This window comes from Hyaena hyaena, unplaced genomic scaffold (genome assembly GCF_003009895.1).
Source record: "Hyaena hyaena isolate Hyena2069 unplaced genomic scaffold, ASM300989v1 scaffold_724, whole genome shotgun sequence".
Classification (NCBI taxonomy): Eukaryota; Metazoa; Chordata; class Mammalia; order Carnivora; family Hyaenidae; genus Hyaena; species Hyaena hyaena.
In genome coordinates this window covers 199,838-219,030 of record NW_024081354.1, presented here as the reverse complement: position 1 = coordinate 219,030, position 19,193 = coordinate 199,838, and the positions used below count along the sequence as shown (strand labels likewise).

Sequence of the window (19,193 nt, the reverse complement as noted above, 5' to 3'; positions counted from 1 at the left end):
TGAAGGTGTCTTGCCCTCCCTTCCCACATAATGAGGAACTGGATGGACTGGTTTGAATCTGATCCCCAAGCCACCCCGAGGAGGGAGAGGCCTGTCAGTGAGCTGGGTAAAGACAGGACAAGCTGGAACACTGGGGGCCGGAGAAGCCATCCCAGAATGAGCTGGAGTTCACTGTACACAAAAAAGCCTACATCTTGATTGTTTTTCTCAGCAACTCAGCAGTTCAGCAGTAAAATTGGGAAGGCTCTCTGGGTATCTGAAACACACCAAGTATCTTGATTCTGAAATTAAATGGCAGCGATTATTACCCTGGTGAACGTGGTTGGTGAGGGTCTACCTCCGTGTAATGAAAATTGAACACTTGAGGTGACTTGACGAGTGTTGGGATGGGGTGTGGTTTGAAACAGGGGGTATGAGGTAGAGTGAGAGTTATAATTCTGGTCCGGGAAATAAATAGAGAAAGAGAAAGAAAATATTTTGCCTTGCTTGTTTACAATTTAAAAATCTAGAAAGAAGCCATTTAAATATTTGCATACAAACAAAATTTTAGTGTGTTATGAAAAATAAAAAATTTTTACATTTTATATTGAATACAAAATTTTAGAATAGGTAAGCCTAATCTATAGTGCCATGAAGCAGACGAGTGGTTGCCGAGGGGCAGGTGTGGGAGGACTGACTGCAAAGGGGTCAAAAGGTACTTTTTGGGTGATGCAAATGCTTTACAGCTTGTTTGAGGTGGTGGCTACATGGGTTTACACATTTGTTAAAAGTCATTGAGTATGAATAGCTGCATTTTATTATGTGTAATCATACTTCAGTAAAGTCAATTTTATTATTTTTTTAAAATGTTTATCTTGTGAGGGAGAAAGAGTGCAAGCAGGGGGAAGGTGCAGAGAGGGCGAAAGAGAATCCCAAGCAGGCTCTGAACCTTCACAGTTTGTGAGATCATAACCTGAGCCTAAATCAAGAGTCAGATGCTTAACCCACTGAGTCACCCAGGTGCCCCCAGAAAAGCTGATTTTAAAAGAAAGAAATCCCACATTGGAGGCAGGAGCACTGTAATGTTTAGTTGCTCAGGGCACACAGTGAACATCCGTGAACTGAAGACAGTGTGGCATCCTGGGCCTCATGTGGTAGTCCTGCAGGGATGAATCCCTGAAGGAGGAAGAGTTGGGAACCAACAAGGGCTGACTCAGAACAGATGACAGGTAATGGCACAAACTGCCCATAAGACAGTCTGCAAAAGTGGTGGAAAAGCTGGGGGCGTATGGCTGCAAGGAGCACAGAAAAGCCAGAGCACTTACAGACACAAGTTTCATAAGCTTCTTCAGTTCCTGCAGAACTTCTAGGTAGAATTTGAAGAAGAAGCTGACCACCAAAGTCCTCTTGAATTCCACTCTTCCTCCTGGAGCACAGCCTGGGAGGGAGACCTCTTCCAGAAGCAGCCTGCAAGCTCCCTCCAGCATCAGCTCATTCCAGGGCCTGGTGGGGTTAGAGGTGAGGAAGGGACACTTAAAGGGCAGTCTCGATCCCACAGCATGTGCTAGATACTGGATAATAATAATTTAGAGAACCCGAAGTCTCCTTTTATGACCTGGAAGGGAACTTAGAAATCATCTTCCCAAGCCCTTCAGGAAAATCGAGGCCTGGGAGGCTGCTCCGAGTGGCCCAAGGGTCATGACAGGGGCAGGATGGGCCCAGTTCGTTGCAACATGAACCAAGCATGTTGAAGAGCCAGAACATGATGGAACCATTACACAAACAGATCACGAGAGCCAATTCCATTAGGAACCAGCTGGCCTCTACTGAGGAAGAAACAGAGGGCACCCAGGTGGGAGTGGCTTTAGGTGCCCTTGGAGCCTGCCTGGTGTGGGTCTGGGGGAGAACTGATGTGCACATGAGAACTGGGGTGGGGCACAGTCCATTGTTGTTGTAGCCCTCCCCCAAGGAGCAGCCCCTAATTAGTCAAAGTCAAGCTAGGTTTGCTTTATTAGCAAAATTACAGAAAGAACAAGCAGTGATTTTACATATAGGAGTTCACATCTTCCCAGGTCGTTAACAACCCTTGTCAGAGCCAAACTTCCACTAGTTCTTTGTTTTTGTTTTTTGATGTCAAGTTTCACCTTTGGGGTGCAGGGTTCGTTGCTTACCTCCCTATGAGCTGCTGGCAGGATTTATGTGCACTGATTGTGGTTTCCCCAACCCCTCCGTAGGAAAGGCTCAGCTCCTTGATGATGTCTGTGCCTTCTTTGAGTATGACTCGCATGCCAGCATTCACATCGGCCAAGGCATTTTGCTGGCACTGAGCCTGCCGGAAGGCTGACACAAATTCCCACTGTGGACACGAGAACCATTTGGGGTTATTTGACACGTCAAAAGTAAGAGCATAGTTTCTGCTTCTTGGTGCCACTAATTAATCACTTAGACTCCATCTAAAGGGACACAAAAGACACTTGGCACAATTAGAGTACAAGTTGGCTGGTTTCTCATTCAAAGTGAGAATGGAATCCTCCCAAATGTCCACCCCCAATGCCCAATTCCCTCAAGGAACAGGGATCACCGTGTGCTTTTCCTGAGGCCAGGATGCCTGGATCATTTCCAGGTGCTCTTGCCTCTAGTCTTCAGATTGCCTCTGTCCTCGTGAGAAGGGGGAGGGACAGAGATAGAGGGAGACAGAATCTGAATCAGGGTCCAGGCTCCAGACTCTGAGCTGTCGGCAAAGAGTCCGATGCGGGGCTTGAACTCATGTACCATGAGATCATGACTTGAGCTGAAGTCTGATGTTTTAACTGACTGAGCACACGGGTGCTTTTAAATGTAATTTGCTTGATGTCCACTCTCACCACTATTGTTTAACATAGTGCTGGAAGTCCTAGCATCAGCCATCAGACAACAAAAGGAAATAACGGGCATCAGATTTGGCAGAGAAGAAGTCAAACTTTCACTTTTTGTAGACAACATGATACTCTACATAGAAAACCCGACAGACTCCAGCAGAACCCTACTAGAATTGATCCATGAATTCAGCAAAGTTGCAGGTACAAAATCAACGGACAGAAATCGGTTGCATTTTTATACACCAACAATGAAACAACAGAAAGAGAAATCAAGAAACTGTGTGTAATTCACAATTACACAAAAAACCATAAAATACCTAGAAATAAACCTAACCAAGGATATAAGAGATCTGTATGATGAAAACTATAAAAAAACTTATGAAGGAAATTGAAGAAGACACAAAGAAATGGAAAAACATTCCATGCTCATGGATTGGAAGAATAAATAGAGTTAAAATGTCATTACTACCCAAAGCAATCTACACATTCAATGCAATCCCAATCAAAATTGCACCAGCATTCTTCTCAAAACTAGAGCAAACTATCCTAAAATTTGTATGGAACCACAAAAGACCCCGATAGTCAAAATAATATTGAAGAAGAAAACCAAAACAGGAGGCATCACCATCCTAGACGTTAGCCTCTACTACAAAGCTGTCATCATCAAAACAGTATGGCATTGGCACAAAAACAGATACATAGACCAATGGAATAGAATAGAGAACTCAGAATTGGACCCAAAAGTATACAGCCAACTAATCTTTGACAAAACAGGAAAGAGGATCCAATGGAAAAAAGACAACCTCTTTAACACATGGTGCTGGGAGAACTGGACAGCAACATGCAGAAGAATGAAACTAGATCATTTTCTCACACCATGCACAAAAATAAACTCAAAATGGATAAAGGACCTGAACGTGAGACAGGAAACTATCAACACCCTAGAGGAGAAAGCAGGAAACAACCTCCTTGACCTCAAACGCAGCAATTTCTTACTTGACACATCTTCAAAAGCAAGGGAATCAAGAGCAAAAATAAACGATTGGGATCTCATCAAGATTAAAACTTCTGCACGGCAAAGGAGACAATCCATAAAACTAATTGGCAACCGACGGAATGGGAAAAGATAGTTGCAAATGACATGTCAGATAAAGGGCTAGTATCCAAAATCTATAAGGAACTCATCAAACTCCACACCCGAAAAACAAACAACCCAGTGAAGAAATGGGCAGAAGACATGAACAGACACTTCTCCAAAGAGGACATCCAGATGGCCAACAGACCCATGAAACGATGCTCAGCATCCCTCCTCATCAGGGAAATACAAATCAAAACCACACTGAGATACCACCTCACGCTGGTCAGAGTGGCTAAAATGAGCAAATCAGAGAACTCTAGATGCTGGTGAGGATGTGGAGAAATGGGCACCCTCCTACACTGTTGGTGGAAATGCAAACTGGTTCAGCCCCTCTGGAAAATGGTGTGGAGGTTCCTAAAAAAAATTAACAATAGAACTCCCCTATGACCCAGCAATAGCACTGCTAGGAATTTACCTAAGGGATACAGGAGTGCTGATGCATAGGGGCACATGTACCCCAATGTTCATAGCAGCACTCTCCACAATAGCCAAAACATGGAAAGAGCCTAAGTGTCCATCTATTGACAAATGGATCAAGAAGATGTGGTTTATCTATACCATGGAATACAATGGCAATGAGAAAGAATAAAATCTGACCATGTGTAGCAACATGGATGGAACTCAAGGGTGTTATGCTGAGCGAAATAAGTCAGGCAGAGAAGGACAGATACCATATATTTGCACGTATAGGAGGATTAGGAGGAACTTAACGGAGGACTGTGGAGGAGAAGAAGGGAGGAAACAGGGGGGGAGGGGGGGAGGCAAACCATGAGAGACTCTTGAATGCTGAGAACAGAACTGAGGACTGATGGGTATGGGGGGGAGTGGAAGGGGGGTGATGGGCATGGAGGAGGGCACTTGTGGGGATGAGCACTGGGTGTTATATGGAAACCAACTTGACAACAAACTATTAAAAAGGGAAAAAAATGTAATTTGCTTGAAGTAAGAAAGAGACCCACCACATTTCTTGGTTTGTAGAAATGACTACCTTTCCTCTTTGCAAAGGTTATAAAGGATTTGAATAGAAGTTTCTGACAGTGGAATAGGGAATCTTGTATCAGGAACAGGAGTCGGGAGGGCAATGGCTGCCGCACTGGGGCTTTGGCATTGTGACCTGCTGATGTTGCAACTTAGGGGTTAATGGTGATGGCCTGTGCCTCAAGTGTGTTCCCATCTGTGTGGCCACCAAGGGTGTTTGTGCCTGCCTGGTTTTCTATCTTGGGCCTTCACGGATACACTTTGGACTAGAACACATTTCAAAGTTTCCATCCAAAGGAAAAATAAATGAAGATCATGCATGCTGAAAACATGACTTAATATGAGACTTCCTGCATAACCAAGCGAACTCCTGGCTTTTCACTATTGTGTGTGCCCGCGTGCGTGCGTGTGTGCGTGTGTGTGTGTGCTGAATTGCCTCTTTCTGGAGAGATCAACCTCTTGGATTCAGGTATGGTTTTGGGGAGAGACACGGAGCATTGAGTGAAGACAGAGGCCACATTCAATAGCCAGCTGGGTGGCCACATCAATCCCAGATATCCTGTGTTAGCAAACATCTGGAGGCCCTCGTGTTCTTGTGAGCTGTTGGGGTTAGCTAGAGTTGGAACTGGGGAGGCCCTGTCCCAGCCTCCACCTCTTTGTGGGTCAGACGGAGAAGCTCGTTCCACAGCCAGAGAGCTTTAATTTGCGCCTCTCAGAGTTGATCTGTAGACACAGAGGGGTGTGGAGGCACAACCACACGCCCTCAGCAGGCCCCACCCCGCAGCTGAAACAACAACCCCAAATCCACAGCTCAGAGCTGTTTGCCCGAGGGTGTCTGAGGGCCTTGGTGCCGGGCCAGTCTACAGTGGACAGGAAACAGGTTTTCAGGGCAGTTATTTTCCTTCCATCTGTTTTCAGACTTCTAAAGATGACTGTGTTCCGTCACGAAAAGATGACTGCGTTCCGTCACAAAAAGGGAAAAACACACTCTTAAAAGCAGCCAGCAGAATTCTTACCTTTTGAGAGTGAGGGATGTATACGGATTCCAAAATTTCCTCTGGCTTAAGGTCTGCATTTGCCAACCCGGCAAGAAAATGGTCATTTAGAGGGATCTGCCGTGTACCTTCTGCAAAGAAAATGACATTTCTGCACAGTTGCAGTGAGGAATGTCAGATTATTCTGTACTCTTAAATGTCAGCAGCAAGGAGGAAAAGGTCACCTCCCTCTGCACCGAGTGATGCAGCAGTCCTAGCATGTGACAGTCCAAGGCTCCCACACTCCCCTGCACAGACAGGGCTGGCAGGAGCCTCTTGACATTTACTCATCTCATCACGTGTGCTATGTGAACAAGGTCTCCTGCCGCCTCTGAGGCCTGTCATGGCTGCACCGTTTTCACTTTCAGGCAGCTGGTTAACTACACCTAACTTGTTCAATACTGTGCTCAAGGTAAGAGCATAGCTTCAGTGGAGACAGGGTTTATTTCCACTATTAACAGAGCTCAAGTCATTGCATTTGCTTTTTGTTCTTTTTTTTTTTTAAGAATTTATTTTATTTATTTATTTTTAAAATTTATTTCTGAGAGAGAGAGAGAGAGAGAGAGAGAGAGACAGCGTGGGGAGGGGAGGGGCAGAGAGAGAGGGAGACACAGAATCTGAAATAGGCTCCAGGCTCTGAGCTAGCTGTCAGCACAGAGCCGGATGCAGGGCTCGAACCCATGAACCGTGAGATCATGACCTGAGCCCAAGTCGGACACTTAACCGACTGAGCCACTCGGGTGCCCCTGCTTTTTGTTCTTGCTGCTGCCGTTGGCATCTAAGCTGGAGACCTACATCTTGCAAACAAAGTGAGCAATTCACAAACCCTCCTTTCGGCCCAGTGTTAAAATTTAGTGGTCAGAGCAGTGTCTTCTGGTTTTAAAACGTGGTTTGTGGCTCCACAGCAGGTGCCATGAGATCAAACTACAGCCCAGCAAATCTGAGATGGATTCTGTTCTTGGCGAAGGAGGCAAGATGCTGATTGGAATGTAGGGGTCATTGAAAAGGAGGCAGGAGCGCCCCAGAAGGAGCCTCTGCTGACCTTTGCTGGCCTGCCCTGCTGCTAGGTTACCAAATCATCTACCAGCACTGGAGAAACACTGCGCTCAGGGAGGGGGTGGCTTTGGCAGAGCTGGAAATGCACAGACCTTAAGCCAAAGGAAACCACCAACCCCCCCCCCCCCCCCCCCGCCGGAGAACACTGCTACTAGTACTACTAGTACCACTACTACTAATGTAGTAGAAGGCCCTGCATGCAGGCCAGGCTATCCTTGCTATCCTGATGCCCCAGAGTCTTGGCTTCTTCTTTCCTGGTGTTTGGGGGTCAAGCTGGGGTTGCATTTGACCACAGGCAGGGAGGACTCAGGAAAATAGCTGTGCAGGGCAGGCCAGGGTGAGGCCTTTCCTCTCCTCCCTCCTGGGCGGGCCCCATGCAAAGCTGAATAAGGATGTGAGAACTTTTGCTCTGCACAGAGGCTCTCCCAGCACTTCTCATCAGTCAGGGATGGGATCATAATATGGCCAACACACCCCCTTGGGAGGATTACATTTCCTGTGATATAATTCCTGCTCGGATACACCCCCAAAGTTCATGTGGGGAGCAGACTGTGATTGCTTCCTTGCACCCTAGTGCCTGGGTCCGGTCAGCCCGTAGGAGGGTAAATGATTGGCTGGCCAAGTGGGAGGGACAGAAGGAGTGTGTATCTGATGGGTTGTGGGTGAGGGACTGGGAGAAGTGGTGGGAGGGAGACCCAGAGGCCCTGGGGAGGCAGCATGATGCGGATGATGGTTCTCATCCTGTGCCTGTCTCTGCAAGTGACAGCAGGGAGGTTGGCTGGACTACACATGCTGTGTGTAAGATGTCCAGCACAGCCTAGCATGCAGTTAGTGCCCAGTAAAGGCGCATGCCAGCATTCTTGGAGCAGCGGAGGCAGGGAGAGAGCTGTTTCCAGGGAGACAAGGGTAGTTTTGCACGGAGAAGCCCCAGGGAACGATTCTGTCAGCCAGCATGTAAAATTCATCCTTGCCTTCCTCCTGTCCCTAGACGGTCCACGGTTTCTGTTATGTGTCCTCCTCAGACTTGTGGCTCCTCACACAGCAGCTGAAGGGAGGGGCATGAAGGAGAGGAGAGAACAGTCCTCAGGCAGCAGACAGCCTTCACCTCAGCTTCTGCACACCACCCCTGGCTATCACACGGCTATGGTGGGGTGAATGTTGTGTGTACGTGGGCGGTGGTGCCAGAAGGAAGCACTAGCCACTCCCTTGTATCAGTGTGCCTTCCTCTAGGAGCCTGAGCTCCCCATGGTGGATTGAGAACCAGAGATCAGTGCTCTGACTTATACCAATTCCTTAAAAAGAAAGACAAAAAAAAATCTTAGGTTGCAATCCAGAATGTTCTGGGGTAGCTTACCTTCTGATATCAGATTGAGAGTAGCATTCCCCACAGCCAAAATTGGATTCAGATCTGAATAGTGATGTCGGCTTATAATATGTCCCCCTAAGGACTATAAAGAAAGAGTTATAGCCTCAGTCATTCTATTCCTCAGATCCTATGAACCACAGGCACCTGCTTGTCCTCTGGTAGTAAAAGTGTCACAAGGGATCTTGGTCCTTTTGGTAGAGAGACTCCATTCAGATGGTCTGGGAGGAGCCTCTCACCCACCACTTTGGACTGGGACAGGAGCTGATGGTAACCAAGACTCACACAGCATTCACTATGTTCCACTTCTTTACACACATTTACTCACTTCCTTTAGCCCAGTGAGGTTGATGCCATCAATTTTGATGCCATTTTTTCAGATGAAGATACCAGGGCACAGAAATGATGAAACATGACAATGGTCTCCCAGTTAGGAAGGGGCAGGACTGGGATTCAAACCCAAACAGTGGGGCTCCATGGCCCATTCTGAACTACCCACTAGTCAGCCTTGGCCACAGCACAGCTGGCCTTGGTATCAGCTACAAAGATGCCGTCCTGCCTCTGGTACACAGGATGTCAGCTGCATCTAACTCTGCCCGTGAAATGGCCAGACTTCATGTGGGTGTGTTGGGGTTTTGGGCATCTGAGAGACAGTTGCCTCTTCTTAGATCTGGTTGAGCCTATAGCATCTCAGAACTTGGGAGGAAAATGACTGGCCACTCAATCTAATACTCTCCTCCCCATCTAGTGATGGAATCTGCAGTGACCACTTGGTTGCTGAGGGCTGGGCTGGAACATGGGTAAAGACAGGGAATCCCCGATCCTCTATGAACAGCTTGATTTTAAAGTTCTTGTTTCCACTGAGGTGAACTCTGTTTCCCCGGACTTTCCCCTATCAGTCATACTTCTACCCTTTGTGATTATATCAAATAAATAACATCTGGGCACCTGGGTGGCTCAGTCGGTTAAGCATCTGACTTCTGTTCAGGTCATGATCTCATATTTCGTGGGTTCAAGCCCCGTGTTGGGCTCTGTGTTGATGGCTAGTTCAGAGCCTGGAGCCTGCTACACATTCTGTATCTCCTTCTCTCTCTGACCCTCCCCTGCTCACTCTGCCTCTCTCTCTCTCTCAGAAATAAATAAAAACCATAAAAAAATTTTTTAAAAAATCTGCCCTCATGACTCTATAAGTATTTGAAGGCAGGGACACCTGAATGGCTTAGTCAGTTAGGCATCTGACTCTTGATTTCAGCTGAGGTCATGATCTCATGTTTCATGAGTTTGAGTCCTTCATCAGGCTCCACACTGACAGAGAGAAGCCTGCTTGGGATTCTCTCTCTCTCTCCCTCTCTCTCTGCCTTTCCCCCTCTTGCTTGCACAAATTCTCTTCTCTCTCTTTCTCTCTCAAAACGAATAAACTTAAAAAATATTTGAAGGCAGCTCTCATGATCTCCCTGACTTTCCCAGCCCCCACCATTCCTCTTTCTGACATGGTTTCCAACCCTTCACTCTCCTGCCATCATCTCCTTGCCAGGCTGCAAGGTGTCAGAGTTCTTAACAGGAGGAGAGAACATTTTGGAATCATTTGAAGAGCTTTTTCAAGGAGTTATGTCTTCCCCTGATTCCTCATATGCCAAGGATTTCTAACACACCATTTGGGGTATGAAGCAGAGGGGGCATGCATATTTTGAAAATCTATGTCTCTTCTGCTTTCTTCTGAGGTCAAAACCAGTCAGACTTCAAAGTGTACCTCCCAGATCTAAACATTATTCACCAGCTGTGGTCTGAACAGTGTGGAGTACAGAAAGTACCCTCTTTATTTTAGGTATTATACTTATGTTAATGCAGCCTAAAACTAAATTAGTTTCTTTGACAGTCTTATCATGAAATGATCGAACTGTGACCTCCTCCTTTCCTCCTACCTACATCGTCACTTGGCTATTCTGTTGAATTTGACTTAGAATACTATTTTAAATATATTTTTAATAATGTTTGTTAAATATTAAACATTTATTTATTTTGCCTGTTGTCTCAATCTGCTGAGACCTTTTTGCATAATGATTCTGCCAATGCTTTTTCAACATTTCAGCGAGATTAAGAAATAGGTGCAGGGGCACCTGGGTGGCTCAGTTGGTTAAGCGTCCAACTCTTGATCTTGGCTCAGGTCATGATCTCATGGTTGGTGAGTTCAAGCCCTGCATCAGGCTCTGTGCTGACTGCACAGAGCCTGATTGGGATTCTCTCTCTCTCTGCCCCTCCTCCCCCACCTCTCAAAATAAATAAAGTTAAAAAAAATAGGTACAGTGTGCCCAATGATTGGCCCAGAGGACATACTGCCATATTCCGGGTCTGCTGTCCTGCCAGACTCTTCAGGTGCTTTAGGAGGGCTCTGTATGTCTGAGTTTTCTCCTCTGGGAGCTGGGAAACTTGCTCAGCCAAAATGTCTTTCACTTGGGCCAGACTGCAGCCAGCACCTATTGTCAGTCCTAGAAAGGAAAGGATTTTTTAGGTGACATGGGAGGAGCTGCTGAATTATAAGCCTGGTGCCTAGGCCTTAGTGTGCAGCTGGTACATTGGGTCTCCACACAGGCTGTACAGAGAATCATTGGGAACTTAAAAGAACACAGGTACTCCACTCCCAGATCAACTAAATCAGAATCTCTGGATGGTGCTCTTTCAAAGTCTTCCCAATAATTCTGTGCAGCCCGGGTTAGGAGTCCTGGGATGGTGTATACTCTTCTTTGGACAAATGCAAGGAAAGAGAGGCTAGAGAGAAGGAATGACAGTGAAAACTAGCAGGTGGCAGACTCTACTAGAGCTTTTCTTGACCCCCCTCCTAATTGACCACAGTGAAGCTATGCAAAGCTGTTTTGTGATTAAGGGGAATAAATCTGATGACATTAAAATTATGGCAAAGGTCTTTCAATTGCCCCGATCATTGTCTATAATTAATAATGCTCTGACTGCTGATTTCTACCTCTACAGATAGCCTTGATACTCAAAATCTTTGACAAGAGGGGCGCCAGGCAATCAGTATGAACACAGCGCCTAGGAGCAGTTTCCCCAGGTATTATGTTGGGTATTATTGGGTGTCAGGACACTGGGGGGGCCCAGGACAGGGCCAGAAAAGCAGGAGTGATGGGAAACCATCCAGAAGGATTGGGGCAATGCTATGTGCTACCTGGCAAAGAAGTAATTAAAAATTAACAGGTGTTGCAGGCCTACTTGAAAGCATTGGCAGGATACTAGCACCAGCTTTGGGATTTCCCCAAAATAGGGATTAAAAGGGTTCAGATCAATCTCTGGAGTGAAGAAGTCAACCACGTCATTAGATCACTTAGTTGGCCTTTTAAAAGGAATTCTTTACTTTCCCGCGTTTGTAGAATGAGTCACTCACACATACAGTCTGGTTTGACATCACTTCCAGGGCTGGGTTCAAACTGCAGTTAGTCTGTTTTCATAATGTCAGGCTCCACCTTGAGTTTTCTCATGTGGACTGATCTTTGAGAATACTTTACCCTCCCATATAGTTTTATCTTTTCTCAATACTAAGAATATACTTGGCACAATACTTCTCCCACCTTTGCTACCATACCCACATAACACATAACTTACCTGTGACTTCAATAATCATAGCCAACCTAATTGATTAGGGAAACTACTCTCTGCTCCTTATTATCCTTATACTAAGCAAATCTTACCCAAAGGTAACAAAACTGCTTCTCCTCCCTGGAATGTCTCAACCTAGAGTTGAGACACTCACTCTATTGTGGCACAGTGTTTCATAAAAGGCACTCTGTAACATAGGAGCCTGTCCCAGACCCGTCAGCAATGGTCTGTTGCTTCCTCTCACCACAGGGTCCACTGGAGATTGATCTTTAACTTCTGCAAAAATCCTGGCCATACTTTTGCTCAAAGGAGCACTGGGAAGACCAAGCTTGATTCCTGTCATACAATTCCTCCTACCTAATAGACCCAGAGCCTTATTGGTAGGGAGGAGGTCATAAACAAAAAGACATTATTATTATTATCATTATTAATTAATTTATTTTTAAAGGTCAGAGGCATCATACAGACCAGCATGACCATCTCTTATTTGACATAGGTAAAATAGGGCAGTTCAGCCCCAGGAGAGAATAAAATGCTAGCTGTCTGCTTTACTCTGTTTCCATTGTTCACATTATCCCCTGGCTTTGTACTAGGCATGGCATAGACGTACTGAGAAAGTTCTATTTATTATACTATTAATATTTTATTACATCTTTGGTCATAAAACCTAGCTTCTTTTCCAGTAGAGTTAGAAAGAGCTTTAACTTTGATTCTGAGAATGTGGGTTTTGTTTTCACTCCATGCTTTTCAGAGTTCATGGGTCTATGGGACAAAGATGCAGGGACATTTTGGAGCACTTAATATATTAAAATTTTTTGAGGGGAAAAATGTACACTGAGTCAAACATGTATGTGATATGGATCAGCATGCAAAATTTAAACAAACATAAGCTGTCACAGAGACTTAATTCCTGTGGGAGGGGTTCTGGGAGAGAGGAACACACACACACATCTGACTCCAACATAACCCTCTCTCACCAGTGTCTGGTATTCTTCTGGGCTTTAGGAATAGAAGTTTGAGAATCCTGAGAAATGTTACTGAGGAACATTCTGCCACTAGAGGGTACTCACACTTTAATTTTAAGAGGGCCTGAGGAAGGCATATTGCTTCTTCAGATTTCAGAATTTGGCTCTACTTTTCAGATTCAAACTGAGCAGTCTATTCTAACAACCAATTGGACAGGCCCTGGGGTGGGCCTGGAAGATGAGGAAGGGTGCTAACAGAAAGAGTTCTGAATTGGAAATGGGAGATATGTGGCTTGGTGACCTGGCCACCAGCCAGTTTAGGAACCTTGGGTGAGTTTAGTCTCCTTTTGTGTTTTGGCTTCCTCAAGAGGAATTCCTGAGATAAGGGATTGAGGTTACACTGGGGCATATGAATTGTGCTCTGAAGGGTTCTCTCAGGCATAGACACAGGGGGCCCAGGAACAGAGGGGGTGGTGAGAGGTCTCCTCTTTCCTTCAAACATAGCAGCTTATTTTCATTTACTCACTCTATTTCAGATTTTTTTTTGAGGACAGAGTTGTGGACAGAGAAGTTTGAAAGTGGTGGGCTAAATGATGCCTGCGGTGAAAGTCAGGGAAGGATTTCCCTGTCTTAACCTTCTGCTTCTACTGGTCTCCTCTGCTCCTATGCTGCCCTCCCTCTTCTTTCCCTTCTGTCTTCACCAAGATTTCGAGTGAGTCTAAGTGCATTCCCATCATTTTCCGAGTGACATTCAGGTGTGCTACTTGAACTGTCCCAAGCCTGAAGCTGTGAGGCTGCAGTGCTAAGCAAAACCAGGAAGGATCCCTTCCCTTGCAAATGGGTGGGGTAAGGTCAGGGAAGGGCATGCTTGCTGGTCTGCAGCACAGTCTAAGTTTGGCTCATGAAGGTTAGAAGTCAGGAAGGTGGGTCTCCTAGATGGCAGTGATACACCCAATGCAGGTCTCCTGCCTTGCCCACCAGTGATGTCCACAAGTACACAATGGTCAGTCAGTCTTGACTCAAGCTTTCAGTTTTGTCTAACTCCTTGTTGTCTAAGTTAAGAAAGTCATTACTACCACTGCATTCCAAATTCAAGTTCCTGACCCACTCATTCCTTCATTTTTTTCCCATTATTCATTTGTCAGCCATTGAATTGAGCACTTACCAGCACGTACAGTGCTTACATGCATGTACTTCCATGCTAGAAGTTCTGGGGAGTGAGGAGAGGAGTAAAATAAGGTTGCTTGTAAAAGAAGGCAAAGTCTTGCATGCTTTCTTACTACTTTGTGAGTACCATCTTGCCTGATGTAGTAGTATTTGCACGTAGTGGGCCCTGAAGGATGTTGTAAGTGACTGGAGGTGCTTACCTGAGCAGGTCTTTGTCTCATTTTACTTCTTGTCATTGTCCATATGAAACAAGTAGCCAGATGATATTTCTCCTACTTTCCCCTGCAAATATCCTCTCTCCTAGGAATTGACTGTTCAACTGATGAATGGCCCTAGTTCTCTCATTGTCTTCCCATCAAAATTACACTGCAAATTTATTGTCTTTAGGTCACTATGGCATTTTATAGGCAAGAATCTTGCATGTGACTAGAAGGCCTTGAATAATATCATCTGAATATCTCATATTCTGTGCAAAGCTTTTGATGGCAAGGTTTTATGGTAGGGATATTATATCACATTAGAAAAATAGTGAAGAGCTAGAAATAGGCCGGACAAGACAAATGTATAGGGAGGCTCCAGACTACTTGGTAAGTGTAAGTGCTGGGGTGGTTCACTAATGTTTTACTAAGAACACCAGGAACTCACCATCACTTGTTTTAAATACCATACTGAGCTCAGAAATCCTAGCAGGAGAGAGGAGAATTGGGTAGAAATGTCCTTGAGATTTCATTGCAGGTCCTGAAAAGTAAGTAAGTAAGTAAGTAAGCAAATAAGACAGATTTAGGAAAGAGAAAATGTCCCCCCCTCTTTTTCAGTATTGAAATTTTCTCATAAAAATATTCAGATACCATTTTTTAAATTGGTAATAAATGTGTACAGATATGAAAGCAATGGCCGTATTTTCTGCAAAGCAAATTTATAGGGATGTTCTCCCAGTACATGTATTTACTTATTTATACATTCATTATATGTTTATAAAAATAGAAAATAAAATGGGTGGGAGGTTCTTAGAAAGCTCTTGAATATTGACACCAGGAGACATATATAAGAATATTCATCATAATGGCCAACAGACACATGAAACGATGCTCAGCATCCCTCCTCATCAGGGAAATACAAATCAAAACCACACTGAGATACCACCTCACACCAGTCAGAGTGGCTAAAATGAGCAAATCAGAGAACACAAGATGCTGGCGAGGATGTGGAGAAACGGGCACCCTCCTACACTGTTGGTGGGAATGTAAACTGGTACAGCCCCTCTGGAAAACAGTGTGGAGTTTCCTCAGGAAACTAACAATAGAACTCCCCTATGACCCAGCAATAGCACTGCTAGGAATTTACCCAAGGGATACAGAAATGCTGAGGCATAGGAGCACATGTACCCCAATGTTCATAGCAGCACTCTCCACAATAGCTAAAACATGGAAAGAGCCTAAGTGTCCATCAACAGATGAATGGATCAAGAAGATGTGGTTTATCTATACCATGGAATACTACATGGCAATGAGAAACAATGAAATCTGGCCATGTGTAGCAACATGGATGGACCTTGAGGGTGTTATGCTGAGCGAAATAAGTCAGGCAGAGAAGGACAAATATCATATGTTTGCACGTATAGGAGGATTAGGAGGAACTTGACGGAGGAACAAGGGGGAGAAGAAGGGCGGAAATGGTGGGGGAAAGGGAGAGAGGGAAACCATGAGAGACTCTTGAATGCTGACAAAAACTGAGGACTGATGGATGTGGGGGGGAGGGGGGATGGGCATGGAGGAGGGCACTTTGGGGATGAGCACTGAGTGTTATGTGGAAACTAATTTGACAATAAACTATTTGTAAAAAAAAAATGGTTTGAACAAAAAAAAAAAAGAATATTCATCATAAGAAACATATAACCTACTAAAACAGAAGCAGGAAGAAATAGAAAATTTGAACAGACTTATTATCAGCAATGAAATTGAATCACTAATAAAAAAAACTCCCAGTAAACAAAAATCCAGGGCCAGATGGCTTCACAGGCGAATTCTACCAAAAACATTTCTTTAAGTTAGTTTTATTTTCTTTTTAAAGAAAGAGAGAGAGAGAGAGAGAGAGAGAGATCATGCATAACCAGGGGAGAGGGGCAGAGGGAGAGAATTTTAAGCAGGCTTCATTCTCAGCACAGAGCCTGATGCAGGGCTTGATCCCATGATCCTGGATCATGACTTGAGCTGAAATCAAGAGTCAGGTGTTCAACTGACTGAGTCACCCAGGCATCGCTACCAAACATTTAATACCTATTCTTCTCAAACTATTCTAAAAAATAGAAGAGGAAGAAAACTTTCAAATTCATTCTGTGAGACCAGTATCACTGTGATAGCAAACCAGATAAAGACACTACTGAAGAAGAGAACTACAGGCCAATATCTCTGATGAATATAGATGCAATAATCTTCAACAACATACTAGCAAACGGAATCCAACAGCACATCAAAAAAAAAAAAAAATCATTCACTACAATCAAGTGGGATTTATTCCCGGGATGCAAGTGTGGTTCAATATTTGCAAATCAATTAGCCTGATACATCATATCAATAAGAGAAAAAATAAAAACCATATGATAATTTCAATAGATGCAGAAAAAGCATTTGACAAAGTACAATATCCACTCATAATAAAAACCCTTGACAAAGTAGGGTTGGAGGGAACATACCACAGCATAATAAAGGCCTTATATGAAAAACCCACAGTTAGTATCATACTCAATGAAGAAAGACTGAAAACTTTCCTCTAAGGTCAGGAGCAATTCAGGGATGTACACTTTCACTGCTTTTATTCAACATAGTATTGGAAGTTATACCCATAGCAATTAGACAACAAAAAGAAATAAAAGGCATCCAAATTAGTAAGGAAGAAGTACAACTTTCATTATTTGCAGATGTCGTGATACTATGTATAGAAAACTCTAAAAACTACCCCCCCCCCCAAAATCATAGAATGGATAAATGAATTCAGTAAAGTTGCAAGGTATACAATTAATGTACAGAAATCTGTTGTATTCCTATACACTAATAATGAAACAGCAGAAAGTGAGAGTAAGAAAACAATCCCATGTACAACTGCATAAAAAGACAAAAAAATCAAGGAATAAACTCAACCAAACAGATGAGAGACTTGTACTTTGAAAATATAAAATTTTAATGAAAGAAATTCTAGATGAGATAGAAAAATGGAAAAATATCTGATGCTCATGGGTTGGAAGAACAAATATTGCTAAAATGTCTATAATGCCCAAAGCAATCTACAGATTTAATGAAATCTCCATCAAAATACCAACAGCATTTTTCACAGAACTAGAACAAACAATCCTAAAATTTGTATGGAACCACCAAAGATCCCAAATAGGCAAACCAATTTTCATAAAGAAAAGCAAATCTGGAGGTATCATAAATCCAGACTCCAAGTTATATTACAAAACTGTAGTAAGCAAAACAATATGGTACTGGCATAAAAATAGACATATAGGCCAATGGAACAGAATAGAAAACCCAGAAATAAACCCATAACTGTTTAGTCAATTAATCTTCAACAAAGGAGGAAAAAATATCCAATGGGAAAAAGACAGTTTCTTCAGCAAATGGTGTTGGAAAAACTGGAGAACTACATGCAAAAGAATGAAATTGGACCACTTTCTTACATCATAAACAAAAATAAACTCAAAATGGATTAAAGGCCTAAATGTGAGAACTGAAACCATAAAATCCTTGAAGAGGGCACAGGCAATAATGTCTCTGACATTGACTGTAGCAACAGTTTTCCTAGATGTCTCCTGAGGCAAGGGAAATAAAAGCCAAAATAAGCTATTGGGACTATATCAAAATAAAAAAGCTTCTGCACATGGACTTGAATGACACATTGGTCCAGATGGATTTGACAATGTATTTGGAACTCTACATCCTGAGGCCATGGAATTCACTTTCTTCTCAAGTGCGCAGGGCATATTCTCCAACATAGATAACATACTGGAACATAAAGCAGCCCTCAATAAATATAAAAGAATTGAGATCATACCATGCACACTTTCAGATCACAATGCTATGAAACTCGAAATCAATCACAGGAAGAAGTCTGGAAAACCTCCAAAAACATGGAGGTTAAAGAACACCCTACTAAAGAACGAATGGGCCAATCAGGCAATTACAGAAGACATTTAAAAATATATGAAAAAAATGAAAACGAAAATACAAGAATCCAAACTCTATGGGATATGGCAAAGGCAGTCCTAAGAGGAAAGTACATTGCTCTCCAGGCTTACTTCAAGAAATTAGAAAAAGCACAAGTACAAAATCTAACGGCACACCTAAAGGAACTAGAGGGAGAGCAACAAGAGCACCCCAAACCCAGTAGGAGAAGAGAAATAATAAAAATCAGGGCAGAAATAAACAATACAGAAAACAAAGAAACAGTTGAATAGATCAATAAAACCAAGAGTTGGTTTTTTGAAAAAATGAACAAAATTGACAAACCTCTAGCCAGTCTTCTAAAAAAGAAAAGAGAGAGCACTCAAATAGAAAATATCATTAATGAAAATGGACTGATTACAACAAACTCCTCAGAAATACAAGCAATTACAGGTAATACTATGAAAAATTATATGCCAACAAACTGTACAACTTAGAAGAAATGGAAAAATTCCTAAACACACACACACTACCAAAATCCACACAGGAAGAGATAGAAAACCTGAACAAACCCGTAACGAGTGAGGAAATCGAATCAGTTATCAAAAATCTCCCAACAAATAAGAGCCCTGGGCCAGATAGCTTCCCTGGGGAATTCTACCCTACATTTAAAACAGAATTAATACCCATTCTTCTCAAGCTATTTCGAAAATAGAAAGAGAAGGAAAACTTCCAGACTCATTTTATGAAGCCAGCATCACTTTAATTCCCAACCCAGATAGAGACCCAGGGAAAAAAGAAAACTACAGGCCAATATCCTTGATGAATACAGATGCAAAAATCCTCAAGAAGATCCTTGCAAATCGAATGCAACAGCACATAAAAA

At 43.5% G+C, this 19,193-nt stretch overlaps 1 protein-coding gene across 1 annotated transcript in view; it reads right to left on the bottom strand.

Annotated features, from left to right (window-relative positions):
• The window catches only part of AOX1 (aldehyde oxidase 1), a 121,313-nt gene that overhangs the window by 76,416 nt on the left and 25,704 nt on the right, over nucleotides 1–19,193 (bottom strand). The window contains exons 10-15 of the mRNA XM_039217804.1: nucleotides 14,793–14,885; nucleotides 10,741–10,892; nucleotides 8,398–8,491; nucleotides 5,970–6,079; nucleotides 2,151–2,335; nucleotides 1,311–1,482 (exon numbers count right to left, since the gene is read on the bottom strand). Of these exons, the coding sequence (XP_039073735.1) occupies nucleotides 1,311–1,482; nucleotides 2,151–2,335; nucleotides 5,970–6,079; nucleotides 8,398–8,491; nucleotides 10,741–10,892; nucleotides 14,793–14,885 (806 nt within the window). The remainder of the gene's footprint in view (nucleotides 1–1,310; nucleotides 1,483–2,150; nucleotides 2,336–5,969; nucleotides 6,080–8,397; nucleotides 8,492–10,740; nucleotides 10,893–14,792; nucleotides 14,886–19,193) is intronic.